This window comes from Drosophila albomicans, chromosome 2L (assembly GCF_009650485.2).
Source record: "Drosophila albomicans strain 15112-1751.03 chromosome 2L, ASM965048v2, whole genome shotgun sequence".
In the NCBI taxonomy this organism is placed as follows: domain Eukaryota; kingdom Metazoa; phylum Arthropoda; class Insecta; order Diptera; family Drosophilidae; genus Drosophila; species Drosophila albomicans.
In genome coordinates this window covers 20,602,114-20,621,834 of record NC_047628.2, presented here as the reverse complement: position 1 = coordinate 20,621,834, position 19,721 = coordinate 20,602,114, and the positions used below count along the sequence as shown (strand labels likewise).

Genomic DNA, 19,721 nt, shown 5'->3' with positions numbered 1-19,721 from the left:
GTACCTCCCAGTTTATTCCTATTAACGATGTAAGATAATCGAAATTTTTTTTCCTTTTTTTTTTTGAAACCCTGTACCCAAATTTAACGTGAGTAATATAAGTATGTGAACAGTAAACAAATGAAAAGTTAAGCAAATATTTGTATAGTAAACGAAAAGGGAGATCTAGGAATACAATTGAAATTGAACTTGGACTTGGACTGTAAGGACTTGGGTACAGGGTTAAACAGGGTCGCGTAGACTCGGTTGCAATGTTCTGACTTCCCTTGTGTTGTTGTCATCTTTTTGTTGCACTTTGTTGTACTATATGAAGTATATATATAAATGTGGTAGTCTTTCGTGTTATGGTCTCTGTGTATTGTGGCTGCCGTGCTTCTTGTGTTGCCATGGTTTAAAACAAAAAGTCAATTGTAAATATGTAAACCCCGTCCCTGAAAGCATAAAACTGGAGTTTTAATGGGCCCCAAGGCTGGGCAAATAAATATAAATTACGAGTATATTACTTACTCACCAACTACCACAAATTAAAATGCCGACCGACGGCGGCGCTTCTGCTGCTGCTTCTTCTTCTTCCGCTACAAGTACAACAACAACAAGTACAACTACAACTACAAACTACAACCACAACAACAGCAACAACAACATGAGGCTGGAGGAAAGAAGCAGTGGAACAATATAATTTGGTTTTGGCCTCCACGCAGCGCAAGTTTTGTCTGTTTTTCATTTAGCTATATACGATATATACACACAAATATATATACACATACTATATATATGTATATTATACCTACAGATATATATAGAGAGATATATACATTTTTGGGATAACGATGCAGCCCCGTTTATATTCGCGATACAACTACAAAATGTACATTTAATTGTTGTTAACTTACGTTATCTTTATCGTTATTACTTCTGATCAAAAACAATAAAAAATCATTTTCAATGCAATGCCAACAATTGTATATACTACTTATCTTTATTTTTATTTTTTTGGCTTTTTTCGGGTCTCCTCTTGTTAATTAGATCTTCGGCTCTTGATACGCCTGAAAGAAAGAGAGAGAGAGAGAGTGAGAGAGAGGGGAGTTACAAAAAGCAACGGGGAGGAAAAGTCTTATGTAATGCACACATGTAATGGCATTTTACATCATCATCATCACATACACATAGAGAGATATAAATGCGAGCATGTGTATCTGTGAGATACGCAGCTACAATGCTGAGTAGAAGCAGATACAGGTCACAATGCTTCCCAAGACTCAATTTACTTTCTTTACTCCACACGGCGACGTCTTCAAGTGCAACTCTTGACAAATTAAAACTAACAAGTGGCGATTGCCAACGCACCCACCTCACAACCGACATCAGACGAGACAAGACGAGACGAGCCCATTAGCATCCAGATACAGATACAGATACAGATACAGTATCTGTATCTGCAGCTCAGCTCGGCTGTCACTGTATCTGAATTTACTTACACAAGTGCCTTCCACTCTCTTCAACGGTCCCAAAACTCCAAAAGTTCCGTTGCCTTCGGCCGCTTCTTCATTATTTTTTTTTTGTTGTTGTGTGTAAACGCATTTTAATTGTTTTTTATTTTTTATGTAAATACGATATTATTTAAATGGTTTCGCGGCTCTGTTGTGGTTGCTTTTGGTGTTGCTTTTGCTGTTTGTTACATAAAGCCCATGAAAGATACTTAATAATAATTAGTATCTGCGCTTGCCAAGGTGTCGAACCAAATGATGTTGCTTCTGCAATGGGAGAAAGCAGAAAGATTCAACGCCATGAAAAAGATGAGAAATGGTTTTCGGGAACGCGTCGCGACGCAAGCTGAGGATTACTTTGAGTGAATCAAAAGATAATTGCTAAATACTTAAATGAAATATGATTAAAGATATGATTAAAATGAATATGTGGTTATAAATTAATTATCGATTATGTTATTATGAAAATACTATAGTTATCACTCAATTAATAAACATATTTTTAATAGCCATTTATTAATTTTTCATATGTAATGACTTTATTTATAGCGCATTTAAAAATATTGTCAATAAAATAGGTATAATTTAACTATCTATTTATTTTATTTGTGTTTCTTAATCATTTTATTATATTTGCTATTATATTTGCTTAAAAATATACTTAAGTCTCTATTAATTTAGAAAATAAATGTGTATAATTGAACTATCTTTTTACTATATTTTTTTTGATATGCATGTAATTATGATGTCTTTATTTTTATCTACATCTAAAAATATACTTGTGTGTCTCCATTAATGTTTAACCATGTTCGGATGCTTGTACTAATATTTCAATAACCATATCCGTCTCATCAATTATGTTAGCTTGCAGCTTGCAACGTGTTTATGGCACTTGCGGCTTGTGGCAGCAGAGCCTGCAGCTGCTTGGGAGTATTCAAGAAAACGCCAATGGCAAAGGGGGAATTGCCCCGCCTGACCTAGGAACAATCAACATATTTTATACCTATACCTAACCAAAGCATCTTCATTCGATATGCTGATGTTGTGGCTGTTGGTGATGCTGCTGCTGCTGATGATGATGATGATGAGGATTTCGAGAGTTGGAAATTGAGGAAATGCGAAACGCGCGCGCGCCGCAGATGAACAACAAAATCAACAAGCAACATCACAACTGAAATAAACATGGCCAAAACACTTGCCATTTGGCTAACGGCATTATAAATGATGCCATCGAGGAAAAGTGACGGTTGCCACTTGCTGTTGCATGTGGCAACCTGCACGTTACCACAGTTGCAAGTTGCAAGTTCCAGTTGCAGTGTCGTCCTCGTTTCCCGCCTCAAGCCGAAATGCAAAATGCTGATTTCATTAAATTCCGGCTGGCAACCGCCTCCTTCTGTCCCCCTCCCATTTTCAGGAGTGGCTACCAAATCGATCGATTGCATTTTATCGATTATGTGCATATCGAAATGGATAACGCCTTGGGGGCGAAAGACGTCTGCCAAAATCCAAGGTAGTTCCCAGGCAGTCAATAGACCGATCGTGACAGCAAACAAAAATACAACAACTAACTACTAACAACAACAGCAAAAAAAATGAGTGAGAGAAAGAAAAGCCACTTAACGACAAAAAGCAAATAAACAAAAGTTACTTTTAGCCAATCATATTTTTGTAAAGGAGGGGAAGCAGGAAGGGAGTACGAGTCGAAATAATGTCATTGCCGGGCTCCAAATTATTGAATAAGCCACACAGCAACAACAACAACAGCAAGAGCATACAAAACTAAATTAAAGAAATTCATAGCCAACTATTGCATTATGTCAAAAAATGGAAATGAAGATGGAAATGACGATGACGATGGCGATGGCGATGGTATCCCAACAAGACCGTGAAGCTCATTATTAGCTAGCTTGCACAAACCAAAGCGAGAGAAAGAGTGACAGGGGAAGAGAGAGAGAGTGACAGAAAGAGAGGGAATAACAAAAGATTGGAGTGCATGAAGAAATGAAATAATAGCAACAACAGTCCAGTTACAATCGAGAGTCGAGTCCAGTTGCCCCCCTTTCCAGAGTGTGAATCCACAATAAAGAGCAACACCAACACATCCACATCGACAAGTAAAGATACAAAACGACTCCGACGTCCACATTCATTGAAATTGAAAGTGAATCGTGCCACACGATCCGAACAGTCAGTCCGACGATGATGCGATCCTCCAAAAACCCAAATGATCAAAATACTTGCTCGTAATAATATAACAAATACAAATACAATACCACAAGTAACATAAAATCAAAACAAAGACAGAAACCAAAGAGCGAGAAGTACATCTAAATGGTGTAATCATCAAGCAGCTTTCAAGATACTCTTGAATTTTGCAAGACAACTTGGGATGAACACTTCCTGGTGAATGTAAAAAATACTTGCACTTGTAACAACTCTTTTTACATTACTCAGTAACTCAGTAAAATATTATATGAAATCATGCCAATAAAAAATCGCAGTTAACAAATTGATCTACTAAACTATTGACCCACATAAAGCAAGGCTTAGTTTATATTGAAGTGTAATTAATATAAATCGAAGATGCCTCTTTCTAATCACAATTGAGTCTATGACGAGTAGAGCAAGGGTATCGAATCAGTTAAAATTGAAAAGGAAAAAACAAAACGAAGAAGAAACGGTCAGTTGATGTTGCTGTCGCAGTCAACGTCTCTGTCTCTGTCACTGCTGCTGCTGCTGCGGCTGTTGGCGTCGCAGTCGCAGCTAGGAGCAGCGCCAACGTGATCTTCAGCTTCAGCTTCGGCTTCGGCTTTTGCTGTGACTTCGTCTTCGTCTTCGTCTTCAGCTTCGTCTTCGGCTTGAGCTTCAGTTTCCCCCTAGACCCAGATGACTTGCCAGCTGCTCTTTTGCGTGTGTTTTTGTTATTGTTATTGTTGCGGTGGCTGAGCTGCTGTCGCGGTTGCTGTTGCTGCTGTTTTGTTGTTGTTTGCTGCTGTCGCGGCTGCTGCTGCTGTTACTGCTTGTGCTCTTGTTGTTTTACGCTGTTTTGTTATTGTTGCAGAGTTGGGCTTGTTGTTATTGCTGCTGCCGTTTTATACATTTCAATTTCTTCATGGTTATGCGCTCTTTACCAACTGCTTGCTGCGCTGCTTCGTCTTCTGCTTGCTCTGCGGCTGTCGCCGGCGTCGCTGCTGAATTTTACTTAATTTTTATTTCTCGCCACAGAGCGGCGGCGCGTATAAAAGAAACTGCAACAATCGTTGTGGCATGCAGTAAGAGTAAGAGGTTCCGCGTCGAACGAACGAACTCCCAACATTAAACGGATATACAATATATAGATATATATACTTATACTCGATCTATCACTAAGCATTATGCAGTCCAGTTGTGTGGTATGTTCTGTGTGTTTTGTGCTTCTCCCTCGTGACTCTGTGATATATGATGTTATATTGTTCTGATCTGTTCTGTTCTGTTCTGATGCAGATCGTGCTCGTCTTGGCCAGCGCAGCGTTGGTTGCCGCTCGCCCCGAACCTCCTCGTGACACTTACAGCGCTCCTCCCTCGAGCAGCTATCAGCCAAGTGGACCAAGCGGCGGCTACGGTGCCCCAGCACCCCAATATGGACCGCCTCAACAGCCGCCAGTGGTGCACAAGCACGTCTATGTGCATGTGCCACCACCAGAGCCAGAGTACCAGGCTCCCAGGTGAGACAAGCGATCCCAATTAACCTCGAGTATAGCTCGAAACTATCGTAGAAGCGATCTTTGCACAATTATATAACTTCTTGGGAGTTTTTTTTAATTATAACCATTATTTATATAATCCTCATTTAGACACAGTTTAGATTTCTCACTTAAAATATTTTGCAAAGTAAATTGTATATATCCCATTTGGAGATTCGACTTCAAAAATGTTGTAATTCCACATCATTTATTAAACCTGATTTTTAAAAACATTTTCAAAAGAAGCGAAGGATATTTTTTCATTTATTTCATAAAAACTCGCAAGTCTTTAAAATTCTTTGACTCTTATAGTTAAACCATATTTGGAACATTCCATAGTATTTTTAAATCCAACCTCTTTAAAAGGAGCGAATATTTTTGGCAAACTAATTTTCCAAATTCCAATGAAAATATTTTTTATTTTATCTTGCAACATCTTCATAACATCATTTACCTCATCAATTTCAATAATCCTTCATTATCTGCAATTTATTTTTTTAATTTCCTATATATTACCCCATAGCATTTATTAAATCTTAAATTTATGCAATTCATCCATAGAATCAAAAGAGTTTTTTGTTTATAATTTCTCACCTTTGGCAAGTCTTTAATTACGTTTGTGCCATTTTAATAATAGATGTACCGCTTCTGCATAATGATAATCTGCAAGATAACTAGTTATCCAAATAATCCACTTCGCTTTAATAACGATGCCACTCATTTCGCTTGGTTTACCATTATATGTTATTCCAAAATGAGTTGTCGTGTTGCGAAAATTCTCCCACAATTCATGGGGTTCGCTGCTGTGACACAGATGGAGTTTTTTTCTGTTTTTTTTTTTTTTTTTGTTTGAATACATACATAAGTAGTTAGTACTTTGTTAATATCTCAGTTGCAAAACACCCAACTTTAATCATCTAATCTGGCTCAGGGCCCCATCCACAACCAGATGATTGCCACATTGCGTTTTTTGCATTATCATTTGCGGACAGACAAACTTCCAGTGAAGGGGTTTTATTTGAATTTCAATTTCAATTACAAATGTAATTTCCATTTCGATTCCAAATTTAATGTGCGGTATTTGTCATGCGGGCACTTCGTAAATTATTTAATACCCCGCAGTTGTCTCTGTTGCACTCACGTGTTGAGCGCAGTATTTAATAGTAGTCACTTGCTTAGTTTTGTCATTTGTGTAGCGTCTTCGTCTTTCTTCTTCTTCTTCTTCTTCTACTTCAGCAGGGAGAGTCGGGTGAGTGAGAGTCGGGTAATCTTAATTACCGGTGGAAAGATATGGTGATGAAGACAGCTAAAGCGTGACTACAATGTTACCTAAGTTTACTTTACTTTATTTTACTTTATTCGAGGCATTTCCAAAGCTAATTATTGCACTCGTGCACTGTGCAGGCGGCTTTAACTTTAGCTTCGCTCCGCTTCGGGGACAGGAACACACAATTACCATAGAGAGTACACACCACTTTATATAAGAGTCTAGAGGGATTTTTGCGCTTGTGGTAATCGTTAGAGCGCTGTGGGCGGTAATTGTGACAGGTCGTTATTAGCCAGCCGATAAACAAGTTTTCTATGGGTCGGGCCTTTGGTCTTGGCCATAAGCATTTTGTTTTCTTGTTGTATTCACATTTGCATATGTTATATAAAACCCTTCTCCTTTCTCTCTATTCCCAATTATGATGATCACAATGATGATAGGAAACCTCTGTATGTGCCGCCACCACAGAAGCATTACAAGATTGTGTTCATCAAGGCGCCGTCGCCACCTGCACCAACTGCACCCATAATTCCTCAGTTCCCCCAGAACGAGGAGAAGACTTTGGTCTATGTGCTGGTCAAGAAACCAGAGGAGCAGCCCGAGATTGTCATCCCAACGCCAGCGCCCACGCAGCCCAGCAAACCGGAGGTCTACTTCATTCGCTACAAGACCCAGAAGGAGGAGACTGGCCCATATCCCAACAGCATTGCTCCTCCCTCGGAATACGGTGCTCCTGCCGCTCCGCCAGCTCCCTCGGCGCCCAGCAGCTCGTATGGTGCGCCTTCCCACTAAGTTGGGCGTTGGACTTGTGGAATCCTCCTCAGCCAGTCCATATATCATGGTTATTCCCATTGAAAAACAAGCTACACATCATGGTTTTTGTTCATCTCTTTTATTTTTGTTTTTGGTTTCATTTCAAGAAGTAGAAAGAAAAAAAAACGATTTAACGTGTGACAAAGTTTACGATCTACGAACATTATCCCTCAAACATTACTCCCCACAATACACCCCTCATTATTGTTGTTGTTTCTTATGTAATTTTTACCTCTAAACATTCTCCAATAGGCTGTTTGTTTCAATTTGTTTGTGTAATCTTAAGTACATAGTTGTTTAAGCACATGCGTTATATACCAAGATTTATCGACTATATATCTCACATATTCGACTATATATACTATATATATATGATACTATATATGCTCGTACACACGATACATTCATCGCAAATGCATTTCAACTAGGCAAATACCTAACGAACTACTTTCAGTACATTTTTGTTGTTGTTGAGCACGAGGATAATTGTGTGCAAATAATGCGAACACACGAAAAACGAACAAAAAAATTTACAAAACGAAACAAAAAAGAAGAATGATACTCAAGTATATATTGTATATGTGTATAAAATGAATGGAAAAAGTGAAATAAAAAGTTTAACAACTTAACATAAATATTAGCTGTTTGACTATCCTTACATAACCTCAAATACTTTCAAAATTCAAAGCGTTGCCATACGGTGTACAAAAATAACGGAATTTCTCACAGTTAACAGTGCCTGCCAAACTGTGGAATACGCAATACGAACTCTTGGAGCTATCATAAAATATTTGATGATGTGGTGAGATTATCAAATATAAGCATAATAAAATTGTAATGATGATGATGTATTTAAAAGCAGTTTATAGGACACAGACATTTAAGTGTTTTGCAGAGTTTTGGACATTTAGGAAAAACACTTTGAAGTGCAGTTAAGAGCAGGCTTCAGTTGCGCAACTTTAATTGAGACATATTGTCAGAGTCGGCAGCAATAACAACACTTTTAACTGCTTTAGGACTCCCCTTATTGCTTCCTGTTCAAAGCCCACCCAAATCCCCGCTGTCCCTTCTTCCCCCTTCGCCCCTTTCTATCCACTCGCAGATAGATGCTTTTAAATACACACACTCAACGGACTCTACTCGGCTGTCAAATGTAAGCGAACTTAAAACACGTCGTTTGCATTTTGGGGCCTCTGCCTTCCTCTACCCGTTGCCCATGCGGCACTTAAGTGACGCTTCAGCTTCTCAACTATCGTCAGTGAGTGTCTGTGTGCGTGCTTTTTGCTCCTCTTTCCCCAATGTATGTGTGAGTCGGTGTGTGTGTTTTTTTTTTAGCATTTTGATGTCTACAATATAAACATCATTTGCGTTGTTCCTTTTGTTTTAGCCTCGCTGATTTTGTTTACCTGCGCTTTCTAACGGCACTAGGCAGTATGGAAGAGAGCGCACAGCGGTCGTCAGTCGTTCTGTTCTGGCTTGCACTTGCTCGCTCCGTCGGCTCTCTTAGCAGCCCAAAAGCGAAAGTCCAACCCCAACAATGCCACAGCACTGCCAGCATAAACTAAAGCAAGTGGGCGCTCTCACTCTTTCGTTCTCTCACTTTGAGTTGCGCATGCGACGTGTGTGACAGCAAAGAGCAAAAGTTCAACGTTCTCTTTCGAATGGGAAGTTTGGCGTTGGGCGCCGCGCTGCGTTTCAGTTGCGATTGTAATGCCAACGTTGACGGCACGCGTCGAATGGCGTTCGGCGTTCGCGTCGCGAGTTGTTGTGCTTTGAGAACAAAATGAAATTGTGTGTGTTTTTTGTCGTTCAAGCGCAGGCTGAATTTTGAAGAATCGTGAATCGAGCACACTGAATGAAATATATAAATCATGAATAAGCAAATCGAAGAAGAAGCCAAAGCGTCGCAGCCAAAGATGAAATCAACAACAACCAGAAATTGCCAGTCATAAAAAAAGGGTTTGTTGTGTGTCTTACGCTCTCTATACAAGTGTGTGTCTGTGTGTGTGTGTGTGTGTGTGTGTGTGTGTGTGTTCGTTCTTGTGTTGTGCTAATATTGTTGCCCATACAATGCCATGGCATTCTCCCCCCAACCACCTCTTCCTTTCCCTTCCCCACCCTTGCACACACCACATCATTCAGTTCGCCATCGTTGTTGTTGCCGTTGCGTACAATTAGAAGGCATTGCCAATCGATTTGTGTGAAAAGCCAAAGCTCAAAAGGTGGACGCCAAGGAAGTTGGTGGCATGTGGCATGTGGCAGGTGCGCGCAGTCTGAAAAATGAAGTTCAACTTAAGCCTGAAGTTGCCAGTCATGCAGTGTCGTTGTCGTCCTAGACGTGCCACCAAAAAAAAGGGACAATATTAATGAAAAGACGTTGCAAAAAATGTCACGTTCCCCCATTTGAATGATGATCAAGTCGCAAGGTCCCCCAAGAAGAACCGAGAAGAAAGAAAGGTCTCCATTCCCCACATAAATAATAAATTTCTCATCTCTCACTTAAAACTAATTGGCAAATAAAGCATTAAAATATAATCCTCAAAATATACTAAACAAACAACTTAAAAATAATGTCAATATGCTGAATTGAAATTCAAACATAATTAATCAATTTATCATCTCTCAGTTAAAACTAATTGGTAAAAAACCATCTTCAAATAAACTCAAAAATATGTTGAAACTAACTCAAAAATGCGAAATTGAAACTCGTATTTATTTCTTTCCCACATAAATAATACATTTGTCAACTGTCACTTAAAACTAACTGGCAAATAAACCTTTTAAAAAGAACTGAAAAATAATTTAAAATCATCTCGAAAATAACTCAAATATGCGAAATTGAAACACGAACTGAAGAAAACTGAACTGAAAGCAAATTGCCGCATTTAATGGACGATGCTACAAGTGAATAAAAGTACTCAGACTCAGTGAATCATATGAGTGTGTGATGATAGTGAATGGTGAATAGTGCATGGCTGAAGCATATGCCCAATAAACAGATGGTAATAACCATAAAGAGAAAGTGTTATAGCCCCTCCCTGGCTTGCCAACAGCTTCGTCCTTTTGCATCCTTTTGCCTTGCCGTCCTTTTGCCAAAAATCACAATTTATGACAGCCACTGCGAATGCTGACCATAAAATCCATGGCAAACGAGCATAAAACATACAAAGTGGAGAAGATGTTTATGTTCTTCTCATAAGGATTGAGGATTTATACTCACTCTGTCTTTGTCTTCTGTCATCTCGCCAGGATAGTAAAGGAACCCAAAGTGCTTCCATCATAGAAACAAACTCCATAACCATGGACACCGATAACCGCGGACGACATCCAGCCATGAACACCAACATCAGCAGCAGTGGCGCCACCAACAGCATACCTCGCAATGGAGGCTTCTGTGGTGCACTGCAGCGTGCCCCTCCCCCAATGCCCCCTAGCCTGGCTCGACGTCTCGCCAGTCGAGAATGCTACGGCGTGGGCAAAGTGAAAGTCATGCTACGGGTCGCGGACAAGGCGTCCTCCATTTCCAACTCCATCACGAACTCGGGGGAGCCCCATTTTATGGCGCTGGACAAGAAGAAGCGTCAGGTGACCCTCACAGATCCCAAGAACATCTGCGTTCCACAAGCCCAGGAAAGGGCTCCCATGGTTGCCGCACCCAAGATGTTTGCATTCGATAATTTGTTCAGTGTAGAGGATAAACAGGTGAGTGCAAGCTACAAACATAGAAAGAAGAGAGTTAGATAGGAAATATTTATAGGAATAAAAAACAGTAAAGCACTTAAAATATTCCTAACCATAATATGGAGTAGTTGAAATCACTATTACGGAACAATACAATTTAGTAGATTCCAATGAAAGCCAAAAAATAAATTAATATTGTAAATCGAGATAAGAAATTGGATAGAAATATTAGGTGGTTCAGATTATTAAGACTTTTTCCAATTTAATGAAATTGGATAGTAAAAAATCATAAAGAAAATAATTGATATACAATTGTTAGATTTCTTGATAAAACTCCGTTGCTCAGAAAACATTCTCCAAATTAGACGTCTTGATATGATCGACAAAAAATGAACCCAAACAGGAATATAATACATCATAAGTTACATTTGATTTGAAAATGAAGCTTTTCCCGTATAATTTGTTGATTTATTATTATGTTATGTCTTAAGCCTCTATTATGCACTATATATCCAATGTATATACAATTTCTTCCCCTACAGTCGGACGTGTGTGCGGCAGCTTTGAGCGAGGTTATACCTGCGGTACTCGAGGGCTCCGATGGCTGTCTGCTGGCCATGGGCTACCCGGGGACTGGGCAACCGCAGACGGTGCTGGGCGATCTGGGATCTTCATCTTCGGGGATGTGCGCTTTAGGGGCAGCGCCGTGTGCCATCGCCTGGCTGTACAAGGGCATCCAGGAGCGACGACAGAAGAGCGGAGCACGGTTCTCGGTGCGTGTGAGTGCCGTTGGCGTTAGCGCGACCAAACCGGATGCTCTCTCCACGGATTTGCTCATCTCGCATGCCGCTGGTAAGCATTAAGGAAGCAAGCGCCACCTGTTTGCTGCCTGAGGGGCAAGTAGAGCGAGGGGGCGTTGCCAGGGTTATAAAAATGTGGGCGTGAGTCCCGTGTAATGTTGCCCCTGGGCCAGCTGATGATGGCGCTGCACAGCGATGTTGATGATGATGATGAGCATGGCGATGAGGCTGATGATAGTCAGGGGCTGCGACCCCCAATTTGAATAAAGTTAACCTGCTGGCTCCATGCTCCAAGGCTGAATGTTGCCTGCTGCCTGCTGCTTGCTGCCTGCTCCAATGGCTGCTAACTACATAGAGTGGCATTTATTCGCACATAAAACCTAATGCCCTTTTCATTCACTCCATGACGCCGACACAGAATCTGACGACTCCCCGGGGATTTATTTGCGTGACGACTTCCTTGGCGGCCCAACGGAACTACGTGCACCCACCGCCGAGCGTGCGGCCCTCTTCCTCGACTCGGCCCTCGCCGGACGCTTAAAAAGTTCCGGCAACTCCGCTGCCGCTGCCTCCAGCTCCAGCTCCAGTTCCACAACCAATTCCAACTCTGCAACGAGCTCGAGCTCATCGACGACTCTGGAGTCCGCCCTCATCTTTACGCTGCACGTCTACCAATACAGCTTGTCCCGCAAGGGGGGTGGTAAGTCATAGCTTCCTTTACTTCTGCTCCTTTCTCTCTATTCTACATCACGTCTCACTCCCTTTAACAATGTCAATTGCACACAGAGAGAAAAAGGCATATACAATTTAATGATTTTTTTTTGTTTAGATTTTACTTTAATATTTTTCCCCAATTTGTGTTTAATAAATTTTCTACGAAGATAAATTAGTCATGCTTAAAATAAAGTATCTCACATTTAAGGTTATTTTTCTATTGATATAGCTGTTGTATTATTTTGTTTTTCTTTTAAATGAAATATATGAAATTGTATCGGACGCAATCTCATGCCATCCTATTATTGATAAAGAAATTCGATCTGAAATTTACATTTGAAATTTAAGCAACACAAAATTCGTCTATTTATTTTTATTTAGTTTTGTTTGTTAGTTTTCTTTTTAGCCCTTCTAATTTTTGTTCCCAACTTTTCTCTCAGTGTAATCATAGTCGCAATTCTGTACATTGTTGTTGCCACTCAAGTGGCACGCTAAATGTTTCACTAGACGCCAGGCCATTAAAGTGTCGCATTTCTCTCCCCTTTCTCCCATTTTACTTCCCCCTCACACACTCTTGACACTCTCGACACTCACTCTCCACTCACTCCACTCACACACTCTTATAGTTGCTGGCGGTCGCAGCCGTTTACATATCATCGACTTGGGCGGCTGTGCCAATCGCAACGGGGGTCTGCCGCTCTCGGGAATTGGCAACATACTGCTGGCCATATTGAGTGGCCAGAGGCATCCCCCACACAAGGACCACCCGCTGACGCCTCTGCTGAAGGATTGCCTGGCGCCCATTACCTGCCATGTGGCAATTGTCGCACATGTGCTGCACGCGCAAAGCTATCAGGATGCACTCTCCACCATCCAGATTGCTTCGCGCATCCATCGCCTACGGCGTCGCAAACATCGTGTTCCCATGCCCCTTGCTGTGGGTCTCGCTCAGGGCATGAATCCTGGAGCGGGTGGCTCTTCAGCTGGTTCGGGGGCGGATCCATCAAGCTCGGAGATCTCAGCAGACACAGTCATATACATGGGACCCCATGATGATGCCACCGACGGCGAACATCCGCCTGTCTATTTGCCATCGTTGAGTGCCGGCGACAATCGCGGATTGCTGAGCAAGGCGCTCAAGGGCAGCGGGGCAGAGAAGCCACCAGTTCAAGCACAACCCAAATCCAACTGTGCCAGTCCATTGATGAAGAAGGCCGCCCTCGAAAAGGGTAAGTACAACCAACAACAACAACATCATCATCAACGCACTCCCCCCAATTCATTAACCCGAGACACAGTACAACAGAGGAAAAAACGCAAAAGACAAAAGAAAAGGACAACGGAAAAGACAGAAAACAGTGAAGATGAAAAGCAGAACATGCGATTGATGGGAATTGCTTATGAGATTTTAATTGAAATTCCTGAACTCATTAGGTCTATGCACCGCAGGGTATTCTTCACACAGTCCTTGCCAGCTGCACAAGGACAACAACATGCGAATGCGATCGATTCATTGAGGAATATGCTTCACAGCTCGCTTGCCTTGTCTTTAACCAGACATTGTCTACGCTTCACTAGTCTTTTGAACACCCAAGTTGCAAAGGCTTTTTGTTGAATGAGTGAAAGGCAACGTGGTTTCAGAGCAGTACAATACACTATCAAAGACATAGCTATTATTTACACTTCTCTTAACTATCTCAATTTTCTTACAAATTGTTGTATGCAATAGTTATCCAATTTGTTTGGCTTTGACACTTTTATTGCCTTTATCAAAAGAACATAATTTATACAAATTTCATCAAGATAAGTTCAAGGCTGTGGAAATGGTAATAATAGAGTAGCAGGACACACAGCCTAAATTTTTCATATTTTATAGGGGTATTTTTGTGAGATATGCTTCAAAACTAACTGATGAGTTATTCTATTCAATGAGGAATATAATAACATTAAGTACAGCTTCCTTTGCAGCCTCCTTTAAGGACTAACTAGACTAATAAAACCCTTTTAGAACGATACAATAATAATCGACTTCCGCCTAGACTGAACTTTCACCCTTCTTCCTAAGGGTGTATTTTTCACATTGCTGACTAAGCGAACTGACTAAAACCTTCTAACTAAACATATTTCTACCCACATTTCACCCCAATCATAGGTACATTCTCTTACCTGCCTTCGCATTCCTCTCCAGCCAAAAAGCAGCAACCCACGCTGAACTCCACTGGCAGCCTAAAGCGCCATAATAATTCTGGCAATGCTGCACCCAGCTCCGCCATGGCAGCACACAGTAGTTTGGTACATGAACAGGTGCCACCAGGTTCGCCTCTGCCACGTCACATGTGCTCCAAAGCATCCAATATGCCCACGCCAAAGGGATCGCCACTGAGGCGTCCACACGGCCCGACACCAGGTGCAGCACTGGAACAGCTCGAGGCGGGTATGCGAAAGATTACCGAGGAACAGTGGATCGATGGACCGCGTGTCTCGCGCGCCAAAGTGGCGGAAGCGAGGCATCTGATGCGTGAGGTGAACCACGTGAAGCAGTGTGAGACCTGGGTAGATGGCCCGAAGTCATCTCAATCGTGTCGTTCACTCACTGCGGGCAATCTGCCGACGGCCAACCAGACACAGGGCTATGGCTTCATGGATGCGCACAAGAAGACCATGATACGTCAGTGGGTGGAGAATCAGACCACGCAAGTCTTCCAGAACACAGCGTCCGCCAGCAATTCGCCAACGGCGCTGCACTTGAAGCTATCGCAACTAAAGCAAAAATCACTCGATTTGCCAGCGGAGCGAACTGCTTTTCAAGCGGAAGCGGAGTTTGATAGTCTGCCTCTGCTCATGGGCAGCCAGGATGTACCACAGGATGGCGATGATCAGGACAGCGGACCGTCAGAAGTGCCGCCAGCGTTGCCGCTGCTCGATGATCCCTTGGTGGGCTCCAGGGACATTTCCCACGACAGTCTGCATCGCATGCTTTCGCGTCATGTGTCGCGCGAACAGCTGCAGGAGGCGGAGTTGGCTGCAAGTCGCAGCAGCTCGCAGCATCCGTCGCAGCGCAGCATTGACTGTGGACTGCAGGTGACGGAGGAGGAAATTGCTCGCACCATGGCCAGGGAAAGGGAGCGGGACAAGGAGAAGGAACAAGCGCATCCCTTGGCGACTTTGAGTCACTGCGACAACTTGAGCTTTGTGTCCAGCTTCAACATGGCCTGTGAGTCCTTCAGCGAGTGTGGCGAACGCGCGAGGTAAGCAACCAAATAAATGCCTAAATAAAAACAGAACTGATTGAAAAGCAATAGGCATAGGGAATAATTCAGCCAATCACACTTAATTTAATATTATTTACTTCTATGCAGTGCTTTTGTTAATAGCCTAAGAGTCAAATGTATGAGGTAGAATATTACATATAGTATATTTTAATTTAAAGAAATAAACATAAATAACAACAATATAAATATTGTTTCTAGAATTTGATAAAGAAACCTAAAAATCTAAACCTAAGTAAAATTGTTCCTTCTACAAACTAACATTGTCTATATGTTTTTCCTCTCCTCCCTTTGGCAGACATCAATTCGATCAGCTGGCGCGTCTACACGAGATCTTCACCTCCCAGCTGGCCATGGCCGAGGTGACGCCCTCGGCGGCACTCTATCGCACCGATGTCGGGAGCGTGTTCAGTGAGCCCGCCTTTCGCTTCAACGTCGGACAGAGCAGCGTCTGCAGTGAGCCCGCCTATCGCCTCACGCCCAGTCCGCCCAAGCAGCCGTCGCACAGTCCCAGTCAGGGATCGCTGCCCAGCTTGAATGGCATCATGGAGATTGCGGGCATGGATGACTATGCGCTGCTGCGTCAACCGGACGGCGCCTCGGATCCCAGTTTGCCCAAGAGCGAGAAACGCTTTGCGCCGCAGCACGATGACATCAGTGAGCTGGAGGAGAAGTCGATGGCAACGGCGGGCGGTAGACGTAACTCCCTCGAGGATGCACAGCACAAACTCAACGAGATCACCAACATCTTGCCACTGTCGGCGCAATCACGACTGCCGCTGCTGCCGTTGAACACCAGCTCGGAGGCTTATGACAGTGGCCACGATTCTTCGACGCCACGTACATCGAAGCATTCGGGGATCTCGAGGCGAGCGGAGAGCGGTTATCACAGTGTGGCGACGGTGCGCGACTCGGATGAGAGCAGCTTTGCCTCGGGCATGTCGAAGAATCAGCGACATCGCATTACCATATCGGGTGGCAGCCAAGGTGGCAACTATCAGCGGCAGGGCAAGAAGCGAACGCGTCACGATGGCAGCGGCGGTGGCAACAAAGGACTCTGCAATTGGCTGCTCAATCCCTTCTCCTGCACCTATCCCGAGACTGAGGGCGAAATCAGTGATTTCTAAGTTTGGCAGCGAGAAGACGAAGTTCGCACCCACCAAAAGATAGACAGAGAGAGATAGGAAGAGTAACTAGAGCTAGTCCAGCATTCAAATGGCCAAAGAGATTTACAAACACACACACACATCATGATCACATATGGAGAACACACTTGCTTTGGTGGATCTCAACTATACACATACATATATATTGACAGCGACTGATTAACTTTTACTTGGCGCCGGCAGCCACAAAAACAAAAATCAATTTTAAATCGATTCGCAAAAGGCGAAGAATCGGTAATCGAATCTAATCTAACCCAACTACCTAATTATACCTTATATACCTATGCTATCAATGAGACGCCATTCACAACACTCATTCACTCAATCACTCACTCATTCACTCACTAATACACGCATAAGTTCAAACGGGGCTTTAAGCATCTTAAGTTGCCAGCTAGCATAATGAGAAATACAATTTTATGACGGGGGCACTCCAGTGACGAACTCAAGTTTTTAATACTGATATCAATTCGTAACAATTAAGAGCGGCAGAATTTAATGATGCACACGAGTGCCCCCATTGTATCTATATATATATACATAAATATTTAAATCATATTCCAACTTAATCAGGCCACAATCACTATGTCTTTACAAGCGAAAAAATATGATAAACAAAATGGAAGTTAAAAAGAAGAAGAGATGCATTATATACATATATATATCATATATACATACATACATCTATATATACATGCATATATATACATTAATATTACAACAACAACAAAAAAAGAAGCTATTTATTGTTTATTTTGGGTTATTCGAGAACGAGAACGAAAACGAAATCAAGAGAATAGGAGAAGATGGAAAATTGTATGCTAAATGTTAAATGTTTGCTTATTCAAACACTTTATTGCCAATTATAAGTTACAAAATGTTTAAATTAATTGTTAGTTAGCTAAAGTTATACATCTACTAAAAGAAACACACAAATACACACACACAAACACAAAAAACGAAGGGACAACTGCAAGAAGAGCATGAAGAACAAGAACCACTGACTATAAACGGTTTTTTCGATGTAGACAAATGTTAAACATACAATTTTGTTGCCATTTTTGCCTAATAAAACTATGTTACCAAAACAAACGAACGAAACGTAAAAAATTCAACAAAAAAATACAAAAAAAAAACAACAAGAAAACGATATATATATTATATGTATATTTATCAGAGAGAGATATTGTCTAAGGAGCAGATGCAAATTTTATGAAGCTAAACTAAACTAATGAATAAACTAATACACACGCATTACGAGTACTTATATATATATATATACATATACATACATTAAATACATACGCTTATGTATTCTTATTATTATGCATACATACAGCAAATACAAATACAAATTATGCATACGCCGCGTATTGCCAGACGACAGACGCCTCAAGGTATGCAACAGTTTTTTGCGCGTTTCTCTCATACAATAATAGCTAAATTTTTGCATCAATCAGCGAGTTATCATTATTATTATTATCATTGCCATTTTCAATTGTTTTCTCATTTTATAATAATAATAATAAAACATTCCTTCATTGCCTTTTTAGTCGCATTCATCACACATAAGAAAACAAAACATAAACATAAATGAATATTAAATTAAACCACAATGAAAATGAAAAAAAAAATGAAATGAAAAAGCGAAAGCAAAAAAAAAGATGAGAATGAAAAATCAACACTAATTGTATTGCATTATTATGTATTTCGTATTATTCCAATTATCAAGCGTAGTAATCACCAAGGCTATACTTTAATCACAAACCGCTACCCGCTACCCCCTCTCTACACCCAGCCCCCCGTTTACGCCCTCAATTCTTTCAACAACAACAAAGATACAACATAACAACACACACACTCATATACATACATACATACAATATCATATATGTGTATGATGATGATGATTCGTCGACTTCGACGCTGAAATACAGACTAATTATTTTTTATAATATAAACAAATTGACAGCTGGTTTTATTGCAACATTCTCTGTATGTGTGTGTGTCTGTGTGCTCTAGGTGTGGGAATCACACAAACATATGCGCGTGTGTGCGTGTGTGAGTAAGGAGTGTGCATCAGTTGGCCAAATAAAGTTGACGTTTTATAGATAGAGACATGTGCGATGCCAGGACATATATCTCAAAGTGCCTACAACCCCCTGGACTGCTCGTAAGTGGAACAACAGTGGGAGGAGAAAACGAAAGTTCAACAATAAAACAGGCTAGAAAAACTGCCAGCTTCTTTTTGCGTCGAAACATCGAAGAACCGAATACTCTAGAGCCAAGTTTTAATCGAGTTGATTTTATGACTTGAAGGTGAGTTGCATTTATGACTGCAATGCGACTTAAAAAGGATAAGTATTCAAAGCAAACAAACAAAACTTATAAATAGTTTTCTTTTATAGAAATGGACATAACGAAACTACAAAGATTTTCTTTTTTAATGCTCAACTTTGCTAATAATCACATAAACAGAAATAATATTGAACTAAATTTGAATAATTCTTTAGACGAAATGGTAAAAAGTCTGATTTCAAATCTTGATTTAAGGTTTATTCGATGCTGAAAAATAAAAAGATAAATATTTGTATTGATTGTTTATTTTTAAAGAGTGCCAACATCGTAAATCGAGATTTGCAATCTACTTTTTAATCTAGAATAAAACATTCCTGAATCAAGATTTCATTCCTAAAATGAAATTTTTAGAATCTTAAAATTCGAAACAACTTGATTTAAGATTTCTATAACATAAAAATCTTATTTTAAGATTGTATTTTTAAAGATCGAAAAGGATATTAA

General features: G+C 41.0%; 2 protein-coding genes across 5 annotated transcripts; both read left to right on the top strand.

Annotated features, from left to right (window-relative positions):
• Positions 1-4,745: 4,745 nt before the first annotated feature.
• Positions 4,746-7,924, top strand: LOC117565095 (uncharacterized). Its single transcript, XM_034244052.2, has 3 exons — positions 4,746-4,879; positions 4,971-5,191; positions 6,917-7,924. The coding sequence occupies exons 1-3, from the start codon at positions 4,862-4,864 to the stop codon at positions 7,266-7,268; spliced, it is 591 nt and encodes a 196-aa protein (XP_034099943.1). The 5' UTR covers positions 4,746-4,861; the 3' UTR covers positions 7,269-7,924.
• Positions 7,925-8,984: 1,060 nt separating this feature from the next.
• On the top strand, positions 8,985-18,097 carry LOC117565093 (kinesin-like protein CG14535). 4 transcript variants are annotated; one of them, XM_052002893.1, is made up of 7 exons: positions 8,985-9,248; positions 10,539-10,991; positions 11,513-11,822; positions 12,189-12,470; positions 13,111-13,713; positions 14,637-15,732; positions 16,052-18,097. In XM_052002893.1, the coding sequence occupies exons 2-7, from the start codon at positions 10,590-10,592 to the stop codon at positions 16,878-16,880; spliced, it is 3,522 nt and encodes a 1,173-aa protein (XP_051858853.1). In that variant the 5' UTR covers positions 8,985-9,248; positions 10,539-10,589; the 3' UTR covers positions 16,881-18,097. The 4 variants fall into 4 exon arrangements, with proteins under 4 accessions (XP_051858853.1, XP_051858852.1, XP_051858851.1 ...); XM_052002892.1 differs by lacking the exon at positions 8,985-9,248 and adding an exon at positions 10,024-10,291 and having other exon boundaries at positions 14,673-15,732; XM_052002891.1 differs by lacking the exon at positions 8,985-9,248 and adding an exon at positions 10,026-10,291.
• Positions 18,098-19,721: the final 1,624 nt, after the last annotated feature.